This window comes from Scyliorhinus torazame, chromosome 4 (genome assembly GCF_047496885.1).
Source record: "Scyliorhinus torazame isolate Kashiwa2021f chromosome 4, sScyTor2.1, whole genome shotgun sequence".
Taxonomy (NCBI): domain Eukaryota; kingdom Metazoa; phylum Chordata; class Chondrichthyes; order Carcharhiniformes; family Scyliorhinidae; genus Scyliorhinus; species Scyliorhinus torazame.
In genome coordinates this window covers 183,675,737-183,696,344 of record NC_092710.1, presented here as the reverse complement: position 1 = coordinate 183,696,344, position 20,608 = coordinate 183,675,737, and the positions used below count along the sequence as shown (strand labels likewise).

Genomic DNA, 20,608 nt, shown 5'->3' with positions numbered 1-20,608 from the left:
AGGCAGAAGTGGCGGGGGGGAGGGGTGGGGGTGTCTATCTGAGTTGCACTCTCAAAGACTTGGCACAGACTTGAATGGAATGACCTCCTTCTGCAGCTTGTAACGATTGTGTGATTCTAAATGTCAAATCTGTTATTTTTCCAACTTTAGCATCCATTTTTACCATTGAGCAATCCTGTTGGGTACAATGTGCCCACGTGCATTGTAAAGATAATGCTACTTTCCCCACTACATTCCCTAACCTGTACAGTTGTCTAACTGACATTTTCAATTTCATTATAGCCTCTTTAAGAGGAATTGACAATCTCATGCTAAAACCAAAAAGTAAAGCCACATCATCTGGAAACCTGAAATAAAAACCTGGTATGTTGGAAGTATATAGAAAACCCATGAGTAACTGTAAAGGGAAAAGATGGCAATGATGTTTTAGGTTTCACTGTTAGTCCTGATTTTCTGTACACTTTTTGCAGCTTCCGTTACTGACCAGGGGAAGCCACCCCAAACATTCAGATTTGTCTTTTCCATTTCAGCTGCTGGCTGATGTGTGTATTTTCTGTTACTTTGTCTTTCATCCCATCAGTATAGTTCAAATTTTAACCAAACCAGAGTCTTCAGCTACCGTGGGAATTGTATGATTGTGATCTTTGGGGGCGGGAGGTGTGTGCCTAAAAACCTTCTTGCCTACTGCAGCATCTGTGCCACATACACCGAAGGTTGCGAGCCTTCCAACCTTTCCAGGAAACCCAAGATCCTGAGTCTCTAGATGCTGCTCAAGCCTCTTCGCTGCCGCCTTAATCGGGTCAATGGCCCTTACAAGATCTTCAGAGGGTTCCAACTTCTGCTTTTGGAACTGAGCAGTTTAAAAAGTCTATGAACTGAGCAGACTGTTGGGCCGGAAGTGGCGACTCTGGGCCCGCCGCCATTGTAACTTCAACGGCGCCCTCCAGTGCCTCGCAGTCTGCCTGCAGCTGCTTTTTAAAAAGTCCCTGTTGCTCTTTGTCGGATGCATTTGGGCATGCTTAAAGTTTATCCACCACCTTCGCTAGCATGAATCAGGACCTTGGGATCGCATGCAAGTCCGATCGGGCTTGATGGTTAAGTAAATGTTTCCCCGCGTGAGAGCCACCAAATACACGGCCATTTACTACATGGCCGCCACCAGAAGTCCATGGGTAATTAATTATAATAATAAACATATTTTTACATGTCCAAAGATCATATTAAAACATTCAACATTTTATTGAAATGATATTGGAAATATAAAGAAAGATATAATATAATTATTTTATTTGTTCTTCATTGGGAAGGAATGTTTTTATTCATTGTGTTGCCCGAATACTTACGTACACCAAAAATAAATAATTGTGTTAGAATGAAGAGCCAAGGCCCAAAGGCAGGACAGCAATAAGTTTGCAAAAGTACAAAGCAAATATGGCATATTCGAAAACATTAAGTCAAAAGGTAGGTGTTAAAAGCCTGTTTTGTATTTCGGGAGACGGTAACATTAAGGAGGAAAAGATTTCTCAAAATGTTCATGTTCTGGAAACAATGAGTTGGAGAAGAAAAATTCCCAAAGGCATTTCTATTTTGTGCCCCTCATTTCTGAGTATTGTTTTCTCCACTCTGCATTGAACTGAGTATGTTCTGAGTGATAAAATAAAGAAGTGCCTGTTTTCCAGGATGCCCTGTGAATGACCAATATGCGGTTCTAGAGGAACAATTGAGGTGCATTATCGGTGTTTCCTTTGTACATACTACAATATGCCAATATCTTATGATCGTGCAGAAATGTATTTTAACATATGTTGCTCTTTGATAAACAATGAACAATTAAAATTTTAATTCCACAGTATACTGAGTATGAACTTGTTGGATAACATTTTCAAAATTTATATTCATTTTGTGCATTTGACGTCTGATTCTGGCTGACAAGAAGTTCCAGGGACTATCCAGGTTTAATAAGAACATAATAGGAGCAGGAGTAAACCTTATGGCCCCTTGACCCTGCTCTGTCATTCAGCACAATCATATAGCTGGTCTTCTGCCTCAAGTCCAATTTCCTGCCTTCTCCCCTCTACCTCTTGATTCCTTGAGAAATCAAAACCTATCTATCTCAACTTTGAATATATTCAATGAGGGAGCATCCGCAACCCTTTGTAGGAGAGAATTCCAAAGATTCACAACCCCTTGAATGAAGACATTTCTCTTCACCTCAGTCCTAAATGATCAACCCTTTATACTGAAGCTGTGTCCTGTACTCTAGATTTCCAAGTTGGGAAATAACACCTGTGTCCACCCTGTTGAGCTCCTTCAGAATCTTGTATGTTTCATGAGATCACCTCATTATTTTGTACCCGAGAGATTCTCAGCCTTTCATCATAGCACGACCCTTTCATCCTCGGAATCAATCCAGCAGACCTTCACTTCACCACCTCTCTGGAAAGTAAATTCTTCCTTGGATAGAGACCAAAAGCCCACACAGTACTCTAGGTGCGGTCTCACCAAAATCCTGTACCATTGCAGCAAGACTTCTTTATTTTTGTACTCCAATCGCCTTGGAATAAAAGCCAGCATGCCATTTATCTTCCTAACTGCTTGCTATACCTAAATGCTAACTTCCTGTGTCCCTTGAGAGGGACCCAGCGGGGGTCGGAGAATCTCGCCCCATATGCGACATGTGGAATATTGAATGTGCCCACTGCTACTAAGGCAGTGGTTACTTGTGGAATGGAGATGCAACGTTACTGGTAATACCAATGATTATGAAGCTTTTGAAGATGTGGGTGATCTACTTGATGAAATATATCCAGGCTATTGGGACAGATTGCTCAGTGATTGAGAGATTGATCAGGGTGATTTCGAAGTATTGCCCTCTGAAATGCTATAGTATTTTTAAAAATATTTTTATTCTCCTTTTCACATTTTCTCCCAAATTTACACGCAACAATAAACAATAATCAGTAACTAATGCAATGTCAATCCCCATATCAATAACAACAATCCCACCCTCCCACCAAACCCCCAAACATTAGCCCGCATGTTAACATGAACAAATGACGAAAAGGAATCAGGAATCACCTACAGTCAACATTAACACATACAATCCCCCTCCACCAAACCCCCTCCCCCCGCCCAATGTTCGATGTAATCCAATTCTCGAAAGTGCATAATGAATAACACCCATGAATTGTAGAACCCCTCCATCCTTCCCCTCAGTTCAAATTTGACCTTCTCAAGAGTCAAGAATTCCAGCAGGTCCTCCCACCATACCAGGGCACAGGGTGGAGAGGTTGATCTCCACCCCAACAGGATCTGCCTTCAGGCTATCAACAAGGCAAAGGCTACAACATCTGCCTCCGCACCTGTTTCCAAACCCGGCGGGTCGGACAACCCGAATATGGCCTTCTGAGGGCCCGGGTCCAGTTTCACGTGCACCACTTTAGAGATTAACCTAAAAACCTCCTTCCAGTAATCCGCCAGTTTTGGACAGGACCAACACATATGAACGTGGTTTGCGGAGCCGCCCAGCAACGTTCACACACATCTTCTACCCCCTCAAAGAGCTGGCTCATTCTCACCCTTCTAAGGTGTGCTCTATATCAGTGTTTATCAAACTTATTTTCCGGTGACCCATTTTTCCCAACCGACCAACCTTTGGGACTCAACCTGGCTGATCTTCGTGACCCACGCCGCCCGACCTTCGTGACCCGCCTGGCCCAGCTTCGCGACCCATGGCACCCGACCGTTGCGACCCATGCCAGCTGACCTTCGCGGCACTCGCCGGTCGACTTTAGCGATCCACGCCGGCTGACATTCGCAACCCACCATTTTCTCTTACCTTGTTTGCTGCTGACAAGATGGAGGAATCGCCATCGCGCCCAAAGCGCGTGATGTCAATGTCACCTGCTCTCTGCCTCCCTTCAGGCAGGAGGATTACATAGAATTTTTAAAAACATCTTCTGCGTCTCCATTTGCGCAAATTCGTGGGCAACAGCCGGCTTTTTTTTTTGACAAGTTCGTTGTTGGGGGGGGGGGGGCGTTATTTGGTAAAGTTTAACAGGAAGAAAATGCAGAAACTGAAAATGTTTTCATCCTGTAGAAATTGGAGGTTCACCACATTTCACCTAACATTACAATTAAAAATATAAAAAATTAAAAGATAATTAAAAATCAATTAATAGATAAAACTTCCAAATACGACCTGCAGGCACTTTGTTTTGGGAATGTTTAAAAATCAAGATTAAAAAAAGTTGACATGTCTTGATTGAAGTTACAGCTGCGGTGAAACCATCGTTGGATCACTCACCATTCTTGGAGTAAGAGACTTCCACTTCATCAAAGCTTCCACTTCAAAGCTCAGAAAGCACCCAATCACATCATTCTCCCTGAACGTTTTGCAGCCGGATTTTTACAATGCCGGCTGCGAATGGCCTTCAAAATGCTGCGACCAGATTTTTTAAAATGCGCATGCGTGCCCATTCACCGGTGCGCATGTGCAAAACTTTGCGCATGCGCACTGATGAGCGGACACGCATGTGCAGTGCGGCCGCATTTTTTTAATATGTTCTTGGCCATTTTGAAGGCCGCTTGCAGCCGGTATTGTTAAAAGCTGGCTACTGCAGCTGTTGCGCTCGGATTTGCACGATCGCGTGCGGCGCGACGGATGGCTCTGCGACCCTCCCGAAACCCGCCCGCGACACACCCGCAGGTCGCGCCCCCGACTTTGACAATGCCTGCTCTATGTACCACCTTAAGCTGTATCAGCCCCAACCTCGCACACGAGGTGGTGGCTTTCACCCTCCGGAGCACCTCACACCAGAACCCTTCCTCCATACCCTCTCCCAACTCGCCTTGATCCCATCTAGCAGGCCTTCTCCTCTTCCAAAATAGCCCCGTAAACCGCCGACACTACCCCCTTCTCCAGTCCCCGTCGTCAGCACCTCCTCGAGCAATGTGGAAGCCGGCTCTACCGGGAAGCTCTGTATCTCCTTTCTGGCAAAGTCTCGAAACTGCATGTGTCTAAATATTTCCCCCTGTTCCAGCCCATATTTCGCTCCCAGCTCCTTCAATCCTGCAAACCGACCCCAAAGAAACAAATCTTTTAGTGTCCTAATTCCTTTCTCCTACCATCTCCAAAAATTTCCATCCCACTTCCCTGGCTCAAATCTGTGGTCACCCCCGAATTTGCATTTCCGTTGACCCTGCCCCCAACCCGAAGTGCTGGCTCCAAATTCTCAACGAGGCTATTACTAACGGACTCGCTGAGTATTTCCCCGAGGCCATTGGGAGCAGCGCTGTTGCTAGCGCCTTTAATCCCGAGCCCCTACACAAACTCTCCTCCATTCTGGCCCACTGGGTGTCAACCCCTCTGACCCACCTCCATACCTTCTCCACATTCGCCGCCCAGTAATAATACACCAAGTTCGGAAAACCCAAACCCCCTGCCTGCACTCCGTAGTAACACCTTTCCAATTCTGGCCTCCTTCCCTGTGAAATGCTATAGTTAATTTGTTATGATGTATATTTAAATTGTGTTGGAAGAAAATACTTTGTAATGCTATAAAATAAATAAATGCTAGAGAATTAATACCTTCTGGTGTGATTTTTTAAAAATTCCATTGCAACAGTCTTATTTGAGTCTAAGCCAAACATGCATGCCTATCCCTCAATAATACCACCTTGTAAAAGTCAACCCAATAGCGTTTTCAGCCTAATAGAATTGCTCTCTTTAAAAATTTTACATTTATATGAGTATAGATGGTTGTTAATCCTTGAGGCACTTCCCTATCTGTAGCTTGCCAGCATAAAAATGCCATGTTTATCACTACTAACTGTGCTTACAATCAGTTAACAAATCCTCCAGGCATGCAAATATATTGCCCCCATTTCCACAAACTTTTATTTCCTACATCCATCCGCTTTCCTTTATCTACTCACTGGTTGCATCCCAAATAAATTTGTCAAACAAAACATTCCTTTTGTCAAACCACATTTCTTTGTCAGATCACACTGTGATTTTTTAAGTCCGTTGCTGTAACTTACATAATAATAATAAACTCCTCATGACTGATGGCAGGCTAACTACCCCATCGTTCTGTTTTCTCTCTCTCCGTTTCTCTTTTACAGGAGAGATGGTTTGCAAGCTTTTAATCTGCTGGGATCATTCTGGAATCTCGGAAATTTTGGAAAATCATGCCAGTGCATTCATTTACTTTGCGGTTATCTCTTTTAGAACCGTAGGATGTAGGCCATCAGGTTCTCGGAATCTGCTGGCTTTAGGTTTCTTAAGTTCATCACTTCTTAGACCCTTGGTTACTCACTATTTCTGATCGTATACTCCTTAAATTCTATCAGTCTCAGTGTAGGACCGTAGCCTCCACTTGATACCAGTGTCATGCTTGGTCCGTCGCCTTGATACCCCAATATGACTGAGCAAACAGTCCTATGTAGTTCTGTTGAATTGCATATTCTTTATGCTTTCTCAGCTTTGCTAGCCACTTCAACCTTTGATTGCCATTTTAAAATTTTAGAGTAATTCATCATTTTTGTATTTGTGCTTCCTGAAAGTTTCATTATCTCAAGACTTTATTTAGTTATAAAAGCAAAATATTCCTTGTTCTAGTCCTACTCAGTCCCCTGTCCGCAACACTCTTTTTGGTACATCGATGACTGAGTTGGCGCCACTTCATAATCTCATTTGGATCTGAAAGAATTATTGATTTTGTTTCCAATTTCCACCCCTCTCACACCTTCATGCCTTCCATCTCCAACACTTCCCTTCCTTGACTTCTCTATCTCCATTTCTGGTGATGGACTGTCTATTAATATTCGTGACAAGTCACCAACTCCCATAGTTATATTGGCTACAGCTCCTTGCACCCGCTTTGATTGGGACTCTCCATGCCATTCTCTCATTTTCTCCACCTCCGTCATATCTGTTCTGATAATGCTGGCTTCCTAAACAACCTTTGTCCTTGGCCTGCTGCAATGCCCCAGTGAAGCCCAATGTAAACTGGAGGAACATCACCTCATCTTCCGTTAGGCACTTTGCAGCCTTTTGTACTTGCCATTTGAGTTCAACAACTTCAGACATCAACTTCCTCCTCTATTTTGACATATTTTGTTCCCGATCCCATTTCCCACATGGCTATCTGTAACTTGTTTTGCATTACATAGTGCTGACCCTTGTCCTGCTTTTAATACATTTTGCTACCTTTCCTTTATGCCATTATTAGCACCTTCTTTAGTCTTTAACAGTACCATTAATACACCCTTTGTCTTGTGTCCATGGCATCTTTGTAAATCTCTCCTGAGCTCTCACCTACCCCATACCTTCTATTTTGCTCCACCTACTTCACCAACTATATAATCCATCACATTTCTGCCCTTCTTCAGTTCTGAAGAGGAGTCATACGGACTCGGAATGTTAACTCTGTGTCTCTCTCTCTACAGATGCTGCCAGTTCTTCTGAATTTCCCAACATTTTCTGTTTCTTTGCATTATTTTGTTGCTTCTTTACACAGCAGATTGTTTCAGGGCAATGGTGGTTCTGACCTAGTTATGTTTTAGGCATGTTTACTGTGTGAGTTGTCGCCAGATGATTTCGCAACCTACAGGCTCCTGTGTTAATGACCTTGCTGGAAATGGTCATATGGGACCTGTTCGACTATTCTTGTGCACCGAGGGAGTCACTTAAATTGACTCATTTCTGAAAGGGTGGTAGAGGCTGGAGCATTCACAACATTTAAGAAGCATTTCGATGAGTACTTGAAATGCCATAAACCAACCACGGGCCAAGGGTGGGGAAATGGGGTTAGAATAGATAGGTGCTTGATGGCCGGCACAGACCTGATAGTCCAATGGGCCTTTTCCCGTGTTGTAAAACGCTATAACTCTTATGAATTCTAGGATAAGGATAATGTTGGAAATATTTTAGATGAAAGAGCAGCTCTCCTGCTAAAGCAGCAAATAGCCTTTTTTTGTTGATAAGTAGAAATTAATTTTGCCATTTTAAAAAAAAAAAAATGGAGCAAACTGACATTTTCTGATGCGTTTCTACGAAGTGGAGCATTTTATAATCCTGGCAAATAGTCAAAATCATCTGTATGGAAATAATAGAATTTCGTGGTGGGGGGGAGGGGGGTGGGGGGACCCCACAACCCCTGAAATGGCATGTTTTTTCAACTAACCTGCTTGAGTATAAATTATCTTTCATATTAAGGACAACACCACTCCAATAGTAATGGTTGCTGAAATAGCGATTCTAAACTGTTATGGGTGCAGATTATAGATCCCATGACATATCTTCGATAAACAATGATTTACATTCACATGTTAAAGAAATACGTCAACTGTCCTTAAATCCAATGGCAGTATTGCATATATTAAAAATATCATTGCAATGTAACTTCGCTTTTTAATAGTGTTTATAACCTTGAATATTGTAAGTTAAAGTCATGCTCCTCTGTGCAAAATATTACATTATTGGCCCACTCAACTGATGAAGCAAATTGTGCATGCGTGTTAACTATTACATGTTAAATTTGCATCGAGTGAAAACTCTTAGTTTTTTTCTGTCCATGCCGGATGGGTTCAAGCCAAAAGCCAATGTAGTACTCCACTGCATCACGCATACTTAGTCATTTGCTGTTCTAATTCCAATATTTGGCAAAAAGAGTTTCCTAGTGGGTGTTTTCCATTTAACTGCCATTAATTCTGTTGCAGATATCGTTAATTTGTGCCTTTAGGCACTTGATCTTGTTATGGCAGCACACAGGATGACTTATTTTGTTTTCCTTCCAGGGGCCCAGAATTATGATGTAATCAGGCTTTCAACCTATCGGACAGCATGCAAGCTACGATTTGTGCAAAAGCGATGCAATCGTAAGTATTAACAGAAAGTACATCGTTTTTGAAAGAAAATAATTGGATGTAGGTGAGTCATTAAGGATACGGGAATTTTGAAGTGAAGGTGCCAGGCTGGAAGTGTATGGGGCTAATTTTCTCTGTTCTTGTGCCCAGAGATGCAGCAGCTGATAATGGTCCAGAGTTTGCAGTCAGCGGTGAAAGATATGAGCTTGTTGTTTACTCTACTGACAGCTGCCAGCAAAGTTTTTTGGAACAGGGGTGGGATTCTCTCAGCCCGGGGCCGGGCCGGAGAATCCCCCGACTGGGCCACGCTCCCCCCACCCCCCCGACGCCGGCACGCGATTCTCTGCAGAAGCAGAGTGGTTGGCGCGGCGCTGGTCGCGGGCCACTCAACGTGCCGGCCCGCCGTAGTGAAAACGCTGAGTCCCGCTGGCGCCCTCCAAACCTGCTCACAGCCGGCGGGAACTCTGCGTGGAAGGGTCGGGTGGCGGCCTGTGGGGAGGGACGGGGGCTCCGACCCCGGGGGGGGGGGCCCTCCGATGCGGCCTGACCCGCGATCGGAGCCCACCGATCGGTGGGTTGGCCTCTCTGTCCCCCAGCCTCTTTTCTTCCCTGCCGGCCCCTGTACTCCTGCGCCATGTTGCATCGGTGCCTGCGCGTTGAAAGAGGCCACAGCGCATGCACACGTTGCCGCCGGCGCCACTGCGCATGCGCAGATCCCGCAGTGCCCAGTTCGCGCCAGGATCAGCAGCTGGAGCGGCATGAACCGCTCCAACACCGTGCTGGCCCCTGTAAGGGCCAGAGGTACTCCTGGCAGGGGCCCGTTCACGTCGTCGTAAAATGTGACGCCGTTTATGACGGCGTGGACACACTGCCATGGGATGGGAGAATCCTGCCCAGGGCTTTTCCCGTAGTGCTACTGAACTCCAGCATCAGGCTGAAATGTGGGTCAGAAACCACACATTGTGGGGAAATTGCTACTCATTATTGCTTTTCTCTGGGCGTCCAATTAATGGCCAGAGAATGGGGTCATTGTTAAATTAAGGATGACAGACAGGCTCTCAAAGTTGAGGTGGGGGCTGAGGTGGGGGTCAGCATGCTAATGGGTGTTTGATTCATTACCGTGCCCTTTGTAGGGTACGTGTGAGCAGGGAGAGAAATAGTGAGGCTCTTGAACCATACAGACTAAAGGATCCTCACTGAGGCATGCAGAATCAAAACCAGCAATACATAAATTAGATTGAAATATCAGACAAAGTGAAATGAAGAATAGAAGATAAAAAAGGTATTGAGAGTTAGGGATGAAAGTGATATATTAGTAAAAGTTTAAAACAAATTACAATGAGAGAATTTTAATTTGTTGAAAACAATCTCTTAATTTAATTCTGAGAATGAGATTGCACACTTATAAAATTACTTTTCAGCGTCAGAGATGTTGTTTGGCAGTAATCATGAGTCACTTTGACATCAATGTACCAGCCTTAACTTTTCCTGCTCTATTTGGTGGTTAAGTGTAACAACTACACACCTTAACATGCATTTTAAGAAGTACTGTTATAGTGCAGCTTGTGGAGAATTAGGGTAACATGGAATATAACTTCCAGACTTTTGCATTTAACTGTGCATATGCGGACTTTGTCCATTGTTGTCTGATTTTCTCATAATAAGGATGTGCACTGATAGCCTGCCTGTTGTTCTCAACACGATGTCAGGCTAATGTCACAGAGAAGGAAGCAACTATATATCTCCCTAAACCAGGACTTTTCAAACTCAGGGTGGGTCGCGGGAAGTGTTGGGAGGGTCGCGGAGCGATCAGTCACAGCATTCCCGATGGCTGCGACCAGCTTTTAAGAATGCCGCCCGTGACAAGCTTTTAAGTTGAGAATATTTCTCGAGGACAATTCGGGATGAGCAACAACTGTTGGGTAGCATGGTGGCACAGTGGTTAGCACTGCTGTCTCTCCGTGCCAGGGACCCGGGTTCAATTCCAGCCTTGGGTCACTGTCCGTGCGGAGTTTGTACGTTCTCCCAGTGCCTGCGTGGGTTTCCTCCGGGTGCTCCAGTTTCCTCCCACAGTCCAAAGATGTGCGGGTTAGGTGGATTGGCCATGCTAAATTGCCCTTCAGTGTCCAGGGATTTGTAGGTTAGGTTATGGGGTTACCAGGATAGGGCAGGGTGGACCCGGGAGTGGACATGGATAGAGTGCACATTCGAAGGGCTGGTGCAGACTCAATGGGCCGAATGGCCTCTTTCTGCACCGTAGAGATTGTATGATTCCATACCAGCCGCAACCAGCCTTTAAATACAAACGATGGAATCTTCCTGCCAGAAGCGACGGCAGAGAACCGGTCACGAGCCCGGCACATATACTGACATCACGTGCCCTGTACGTCAGTGCTTTGGACGCAAAATCACAGAGTAGAGATTCCTGCATTTTGTAGCTGCCAGAATGCAAGCAACAGGACTGTGTGAAGAACTGAAGATGGATTATTTTGCAATGAGGAAAAGAGGGCCAGAGACTCAAACACACCAGGATCGCACAATTGAATCTGCTGGAGATAGCCTCTCAGGAGAGTCCTCGGCAGGACAAAGCAGTGCTAGTGTGAGCTGCGAACAGAGTGCCGGGGCCTCTGGTGAACATTATGAAGAAACTGAAATCAGGAACAAAGGAGTATAAAGATGAATTCTTGCGGTATGGCTTTGTTAATTGTGCAAATCAGGATGCAAAGCCCATGTGTGTTATATGCAGGGAAGTACTGACAAATGAAAGTTTAAAACTCTCAAAACTTAACCCCTCACTTCCACCCTATCCCCGTAACCCAATAACCCCTCCTAACCTTTTTGGTCAGGAAGGGCAATTTATCATGGCCAATCCACCTACCTGCACATCTTTGGACTGTGGGAGGAAACTGGAGCACCCGGAGGAAACCCACGCAGACACGGGGAGAACGTGCAGACTCCGCACAGACAGTGACCCAGCGGGGAGTTGAACCTGGGACCCTGGTGCTGTGAAGCCACAGTGCTATCCACTTGTGCTACCGTGCTGGCCTATTATTCATCATTTATACAAATTACTTTGATGACTATGTGGGGGGTAGGATCAGTACGTTTACGGATGACACAAAGATAGGCCGGGTGGTTAACAGTGAGGCTGAGAGTCTTGGGTTACAGGAAGATATAGACAGGATGGTCAAATGGGCAGACAGGTGGCAGATGGAATTTAATCCTGAAAAGTGCGAGGTGTTACACTTTGGAAGGAGCAATTTGACAAGGAATTATTCAATGAATGGCACCACATTGGGAAGTCCTGAGGAACAAAGAGTCCTTGGTGTGTTTGCAAATAAATCTCTGAAGGCAGAAGGGCAGGTTAATAGGGTGGTGAAAAAGGCATATGGTACACTTGCTTTTATCAATTGTGGCATAGATTACAAAAGCAGGGAGGTCATGTTGAAGTTATATTGAACATTGGTGAGGCCACAACTGGAGTGCTGTGTGCAATTCTGGTTGCCACATTATAGGAAGGATGTGATTGCACTGGAGTGGGTGCAGAGGAATTTCACCAGAATGTTGCCTGGGATGGAACATTTAAGTTATGAAAAGGGTTGTTTTTGCTGGAGCAGAGAAGACTGAGGGACGACCTGATTGAGGTGTACAAGATTATGAGGGGCATGGACAGGGTGCATGGGGAACAGCTTGTTTCCCTTAGTTGAGGGGTCTGTTATGTGGGGACACAAGTTCAAGGTGAGGGACAGGAGGTTCAGGGGAGATTTGAGGAAAAGTTTTTTTTTAACCCAGAGTGTGGTGACGATCTGGAATGCAGTGCCTGGGAGGGTGGTAGAGGCGGGTTGCCTCACTTCCTTTAAAAAGTACATGAATAAGCACTTGGCACATCTTAACATTTGAGGCTGTAGGCAAATGCGATTAGGATTGACAGATCAGGTGCCTTTCATGCGGCGGTGCAAACTCGATGGGCCGAAGGTCCTTTTCTGCGCTGTATTATTCTGTGAGTTGCCCTTTCAGAGAGTCGGTGCTGACTTGATGGACCGAATGGCCACCTTCTGAACTTGAGGGATTTTATGATTTAAAAAAAATTCCAGTTAAAGGGCAATTTAGCATGGCCCATCCACCTACCCTGCACATCTTTGAGTTGTGGGGGTGAGACACTGGGAGAGTGTGCAAACTCCATACGGTCAGGGGGACGGGATCGAACCTGGGTCCTCAGTTCCATGCGGCAGCAATGCTAACCACTGCACCACCTTGCTGCCCTGGGATTCTATGATTCTATACGAACATCGGAAATAAGAGTAGAATTAGGCCATTTGGCCCCTCGAGCCCGCTCCACCAGTCAGTAAGATCGTGGCTGATTTGTGTTTCATATCCCACATTCCCATCTACCCACAATAACCTTTGATTCCCTTGCCTGATGAGATTCAGTCTTCACCATGTTTTCAGGCAGAGTTCCAAAGTCTGACGACGCACTTGAGAAATAAAATTCTTCTCATCCCTGTCCTAAAAAGACAACCCCTAATTTTAAAACAGTGCCCCCAGTTCTGCACTCACCCACAAGAGGAAACATCCTTTCCACGTCCACCTTGACGAGACAATTCAGGATCTTGTATACTGCTGACAAGTTGCCCCTCACTCTTCTAAACTCCAGTGGAAACAAACCCAGACTGTCCAACGTATCGTCATAAGACAACTTGCTCATTCCAGTAAACCTCCTCCAATGCATTTATAATCCTTCGTTAAATAAGGGGACCAAATCTACACATCATATTCGAGATGTGGTTTCACCAGTGTCCTGTATAAGAATAAATTCTATTGCTTGCTGCTCACTCTCCACCACTGCAGCAATTATTTTAAAGCATATTTTTCACCAGAGTCCAACTGTCCACCTCGAGCAGGATTTTATGAAAAAAAGCAGGCTGGGTTCCCCAGTCTCACCAACAACAGGCATTGTCGTGGGCGGGATGGGAAAATTTGCAGAAGCTCTCCAAATCTTCCCATGCCACCTCTGCAGCCAGGACTTTAATATCCCGGCCACGATATGCAACCAATTAACGAATCGTAGCATCCTAACCTGGAGGGAAAGAATAAAACACATTAAACTGTAGTCCTGAAAAGCAAAAGCTGCCGTTTCTATGTATGACTGAGATTTGTGCCAGTTGTTATGACTCAGAGAAATTCATGCCACTTTTAATTCTCTAGCTCCTAATTATTCTGTGACAGGAAAGCATTTAACAATAGACCCTGTCAAGAGGTGAGAAATGTTTCAACCCGGAAGATTTTAAATGAGCAGAAAAGAGTTAATTTATGAAATTAATTCTCTGGCAAGTATGTTTAGGTATAGACACTGCGAACTCGAGCAAATTGACTGAGCAACATTGCAGTAGTTCATTGCACTCCAGGTATATCAAATGCTGTTATAGTTTGTTTGTCATATTGTTCTATGAACTTCAGGTTTACACACACGATTCCAAATATTTCTCACTTTACTGGTCACACAATGATCTTCCGTGACTGAGAAGCAGGTAGAACAACCCGTAATCCTAGTCCGCCCTATTGATTCTCTAACACGTTAAAAAAAAATATAATCTCTGCAAGTAGTTTAAGATCCTGATGCTTGGGTCTGGACACAAGTTGGTTTACTTTTGGAAATTCTACTACATGCATGTTGGATATTGTGTGTGTACATGTATTGTATTATATTTCCACAGTTTAGATTTGTAAATTTGAAAGAACCCAGTTTAAAGTTGAGTAATGTGATGGGCAGATATGATACAATCAGCAATCTGTTGTTCATATTTCGCTGGTAAATATGTAAATCTGGTGCTCATAACGTGGATATAACTTCAGGCAATTATACTTCCCGCATTGATAATTTCACAAGTTGTCTGCCAGTACTCTGGAGTATATCAGTATGGTCTTCAGAATTGGCTGTAATTTTTAAATGTATCAATTTTCGATGAATGTTCCTGTTGGTTCTGTGGGGTGATGACACAGTGCAATTATTGTGAAGATATAGGTTGTTAGAATAACGGTTATGTTTGTCTGTTTTAGGCAGGTAATAATTTTAATTGGTTCCTTCATTTGTGCTAAAATTCTGCATGTCCCATCACCCATTTCATGATAATTCACTTCTTTCTTTTACTTCTATCAGTTCAATAAGAAATTTGAGTGAGATGGGAATGAAATTGCATTTTTTCAGGACATTACAAAGGGCTTTACAGCCAATGAAATACGTCTCTATTTCATTGGGCAGTGCAATAGCCAATTTGCTCATAGCAAGGTCCCAGAGACAGCAATTAGATGAATAATCACTTATGTTACTTGAGGGATAAGCGCAGGTCAGGTAACTGGAAGAACTCTCCTGTCTCACTGTGAATGGGGACCTTGTACATCTGTCTGAAAATGGATGGGGCCTCAGTTTAACACATCATACCCCCAAGAAATGTTTTGTACTACAAAATCTTTTTAGTGTCCACCCACAAAGATTGTGCTCAAGTCCTGGCCTGGGATTTGAATCTACAATCTATTACTATCACAGAACCAAAGCTGAGGGAGGGGGTTTAGTTGGATTAGAGTAGGAGGTAAGAGAGAAAGAATAGAAGGTGTGTGTGGGTGGGGGTGGGCGGTGGGGGGCGCGAAGGGATGGGGGATGAAAGAGGAGGATGTGAAGAGAGGAGAAGAAGGCAGGACAGATTTGAGGGGATGAAGCGGACAGTGGAGCAGTAGAAGAGAACAAAATGTGGAGGGGAACTATGACGGAAGAGGAAAAAGGAGAGAAGGGAGAAGATGAGGACACACTGGTAGGGGACAAACTGGAATAGCTAGGAAGGAGAGGAAGTGCCCATGTCTTTGCTGCTTCCTCTTAGCCGTTGTGTTCTTTCCCCTCTCTCCTTGCGCTCTCTACTTTCCAACATTTGCATTATGCCCTGCTGTCAGGTAGAGTAATTGAGGAACTCTGCTCTAGGAGTTGAACCTATTAATGCATATATCATGCAGTGAGCGAAAAAATGGAGCGCCAAAATGAATTAGAAAATGGGAAAGAAAAACATTTGTTTTTTTTGTTCATGCAAAATGCCACAGGAGATCAACAGTGTAATATATTGTATACCACAAAATGCTTTACTGCTGTAACAAAGTTGCATATATTTGAACTCACTGCAGACTATTTTCTGCCTTATAAACATGGTGCTTCGAGTTATGTGCTTTGTCTATCACACTTCTGGCATTACCTTTTGAGTGTAATTTCTGTGTCCTGCTTGACTGACTCAAATATCATTTTCATAAAACAGTAACAAATCACAATTGAATTGCTGGAGTATACATCAATCATTAAGTAACGAATGGGAATGAATGCCACTAATCATGAAGGTAACTTTCACAGAAACTCAATGCAAGCTACTATATCTACGATATTATTCGTTTAACAAATAAAGCATGGCAGAAAATTCTGGATAGAGAATTGAATGACTGAAGTTTGGAAGGAGGTTTTAAACAAAATTTCTGATTTTAGACACGTTTATTGCAAGCACCACCTTTCGGTCAGATAAATTACAATTTCAAATAAATTTGTAAATTAACGAGAAAACAAATTAATACTTTTCTCCACTTTACATTTGGTGGTTCTCATAAAACCTCACTCCACAAACAGTTGATAGAGACTGTCCATTTTATATGGTGGGGGAGCAGCTGTTTCTGAAAGGAATTAGAACAGGCACACATGTTATATTTTATACCATCCATTTATTTTTCAGGAACTAATCAAAAAACTGTAATGAGACAGTCACTGAGCAAGGGCGGGATTCTCCGACCCCCCGCCGGGTCGGAAAATCGCCAGGGGGGTGACGTGAATCCCGTCCCCACTGGTCGCCGAATTCTCTGGCACCGGACATTTGCTGGCAATGGGAATTGTGCGTGCCAGTCGGTGCCCCCCCCCCCCGGCGATTCTCTGGCCCGCGATGGGCCGAAGTCCCGCTGCTGTCATGGGCTTCGGGGTCCTGGGGGGGAGGCGAGGCGATCTGGCCCCGGGGGGTGCCCCCACGGTGGCCTGGCCCACGATCGGGGCCCACCGATCCATGGGTGGGCCTGTGCCGTGGGGGGCACTCTTTTCCTTCCACCTCGGCCACAGCCTCAGCGATGGCCGATGCGGAAGTGATCCCCCCCCTCCGCGCATGCGCGGGGATGACGTCAGCAGCCGCTAACGCTCCCGCGCATGCGCGGACTTCCGCTGCCCGGCGCAGTCCCTTCGGCCCCGACTGGCGTGGCGCTAAAGACCTTTCCTGCCTTCCGGCGGCACACCAACCAATCCGCGCAGACCTAGCCCCTCCAGGTGAGGGCTTGGCCCCTAAAGGTGCGGTTTCTCCACACCTTTTGGGGTGGCCCGACACTGGAGTGGTTCGCGCCACTCCATCCCGCTGGGACACCCGCCGGATAGGGGAGAATCCCGGCCCAGATCTCTTGTTTCCATCCCAATGTGGACCTCTCTTGCACTGAGTAAACTACCATTCTCCAAACCAATTCTGTCCTAAATCCAATCCTTTCCCTTTTAAGAAAAACAAAAGATGGATAAAAGGCTGGTTTGGAAAAAATCTTCACTGAATGACAGACAGTATGCACATATATTGTCTGAACTTGGATTTGGTAGAATGTGAATCTTATCATGGAATTCTCATAGAAATCACAGTGCAGAAGGAGGCCATTCGGCCCATCAAGTCTGCACCGGCCCTTGAAAGGAGCATCCTTCTTAAGCCCACGCCTCCACCCCATCCCCGTAACCCAGTAATCTCACGTAACATTTTAGCACAACCAATCCACCTAACCTGCACATCTTTGGACTGTGGGCGGAAACTGGAGCACACGGAGGAAATCCACGCAGACACGGGGAGAAAGTGCAAACTCCACACAGTCACCCGAGGCCGGAATTGAACCTGGGACCCTGGAGCTGTGAGGCAGCAGTGCTACCACTGTGCCACCGTGCCATCTCCCATGAATTCTTGATGTGTACTCTGCCACAGTAGATCCTTGTTTAAGCCTTTTTTAAGCCCAGCCAGTTTGATCAATGCTACATCTCTGTAATTTTACCAAAATCTCTGTTCACACAAATAACATAGGTTATTTGGAACTTGTTTCTCATTTTCTTAATTCAGCGTTATTTAATTTACATCTGAGTATAATATTCACGAAGCAAGGTGGACGGTCAGAGCTGAAAGGATTAAATACAACAGATAATTGTTGACGGAGCTTTTCGACTTGTATTTCAGAAATTTGAGAAACAGGTGAAGCCCATTTCATGCTGCCACCATCTAGTGGTAGTTTTCCACTAATGACAAAAAGACTCAAGACAAAAAGACGTTCCACCTACAACAATAACGAGAAAATTGGTATATGAATTTCAGTGCTGGTGTGATGCTAGCTATGTAGGCCATGGTTATTCAAAGTCAGGGGCGCGACCCACAGATCGGTTGCAGATGGGTGTCGGGAGGGTCGCAGAGTGATCAGTTCTGCCATTCCCACAGTGGTTCCGATTACGGGAGAAACGCCAAACAGCTGCTAATATCTTTTACATGGAGAATTGCGGCCACTGCCGCCTTTTAAATGAAGATGCAGATTAGGCTGCGTGGAGTCTTCCGGCCAGACGCGTCAACAGAGAGTAGGTCACGTGCCATCCAGGGACATTCTTCTGGCGCCAATGCAGGGAGTAGAGTTGATTCGATTTTGCAGCTGTTGGCAAGCAAGGCTGTGAAGATCGATGGATTTTTTTAAATGTACGAAACGGCAGAGACTTAAATGGGCAGTTTACCTAATGGAGAGGATCTCACAACAGAATCTGCTGGAGAGAGCTGTTCAGGAGAGTCCAGGTCAGGTCAGAGCCAGTAGTAGTGTTAGAGCTTTAGGGGCTCTGGTTAACGGCCCTGAAAAAAGAAACTTAACTTGAAACAAAGAAGTATAAGGATGGTTTCTTGAGGAATGGTTTTATCAATTGTGATGATGCAAATAAGGAGGCAAAGCCCATATGTGTTATATGCAGGGAAGTACTGGCAAAAGAGGGAAGTTTGAAAGAGAAGTGGTGTGTGAAAAATTCCTTTGCAGTTTGAGACCCCAGAGGCAGTTATTAACTCCGAGCTCATTCCAAATTAAAAGACCAAGCTGCTGCAGCTTCCCGTTGATACCACATTAAAAATGTGCCAAAAGCCCACGAGGCTGTCAGCATTCTGGTGTAGCATCCTCCAGGTGAATCCAGTGCTGAGTAAAACATGCATTTTGTTGCTATTTCCCTAACCAAGACTTGCATATGTGAGATTAGATTTTCCGTTTTCATTAAGGTGAAGACAGCACAAAGAAGCTGGCTGAAGTCTGCACCTGATATGTGCATTGCCCTCTGCTCCTTTGAACCGGATTCAAGTGAGATCATGAGGTCAAAGCGGGCTCCCCTTTCACATTAAAAATTAAGCGGACATGGCGTGTGTCGCGATGGTTGATCATGTGTTGCGAAGGTCGGTGAACATCGCAACGGTAGGTCATGAAGGTCGGCCAGAAGTGGGTCCCAGGAAAAAGAGTTTGAAAAACACTGATGTAGCCTGTACATCCCAACGACTGGTGGATCATATTAAACAGTCATAAGTTGTTCGCAATAGGCAGAGTACTGACCATACTCAATTAGCTCATGCTTACAAAACTCAGAACAGTTGAGGAACAGTGGAGAACCTTCCAAGCGATTTTTCACAGTGCTCAGCAAAGGTTTATGTTTAGCACAGGGCTAAATCGCTGGCTTTGAAAGCAGACCAAGGCTAGGAGCACGGTTCGATCCCCATAACAGCCTCCCCGAACAGGCGCCAGAATGTGGCGACTAGGGGCTTTTCACAGTAACTTCATTTGAAGTCTACTTGTGACAATAAGCGATTTTCATTTCATTTCATTCACAAAAAGGAAGGACAGTAGAAGGAGGGAAAATCGACCGTGAATATCGAAGGAAATAAGGAAGAGTATCAAATTGAAGGAAAAAGCATACAAAGTAGCAAAGATTAGTGTGAGACTGGAGGACTGGGAAATCTTTAGGGGGCATCAGAAAGCTACGAAAAAGGCTATAAAGAAGGGTAAGATAGATTATGAGAGTAAACTTGCTCAGAATATAAAAACAGACAGTAAAAGTTTCTACAAATATATAAAACAAAAAAGAGTGGCGAAGGTAAATATTGGTCCTTTAGAGGATGAGAAGGGAGATTTAATAATGGGAGATGAGGAAATGGCTGAGGAACTGAACAGGTTTTGGGTCGGTCTTCACAGTGGAAGACACAAATAACATGCCAGTGACTGATGGAAATGAGGCTATGACAGGTGAGGACCTTGAGAGGATTGTTATCACTAAGGAGGTAGTGATGGGCAAGCTAATGGGGCTAAAGGTAGACAAGTCTCCTGGCCCTGATGGAATGCATCCCAGAGTGCTAAAAGAGATGGCTCGGGAAATTGCAAATGCACTAGTGATAATTTACCAAAATTCACTAGACTCTGGGGTGGTCCCGGTGGATTGGAAATTAGCAAACGTGACACCACTGTTTAAAAAAGGAGGTAGGCAGAAAGTGGGTAATTATAGGCCAGTGAGCTTAACTTCGGTAGTAGGGAAGATGCTGGAATCTATCATCAAGGAAGAAATAGCAAGGCGTCTGGATGGAAATTGTCCCATTGGGCAGACGCAGCATGGGTTCATAAAGGGCAGGTCGTGCCTAACTAATTTAGT

The 20,608-nt window shown here is 44.7% G+C and overlaps 1 protein-coding gene across 13 annotated transcripts in view; it reads left to right on the top strand.

Moving 5' to 3' along the window:
* Positions 1–20,608, top strand: part of LOC140410628 (dystrobrevin beta) — a 964,620-nt gene that overhangs the window by 351,611 nt on the left and 592,401 nt on the right. For all 13 annotated transcript variants that reach the window (XM_072498957.1, XM_072498958.1, XM_072498965.1 and 10 more), the window contains one exon: positions 8,803–8,883. In XM_072498957.1, the coding sequence (XP_072355058.1) occupies positions 8,803–8,883 (81 nt within the window). The remainder of the gene's footprint in view (positions 1–8,802; positions 8,884–20,608) is intronic.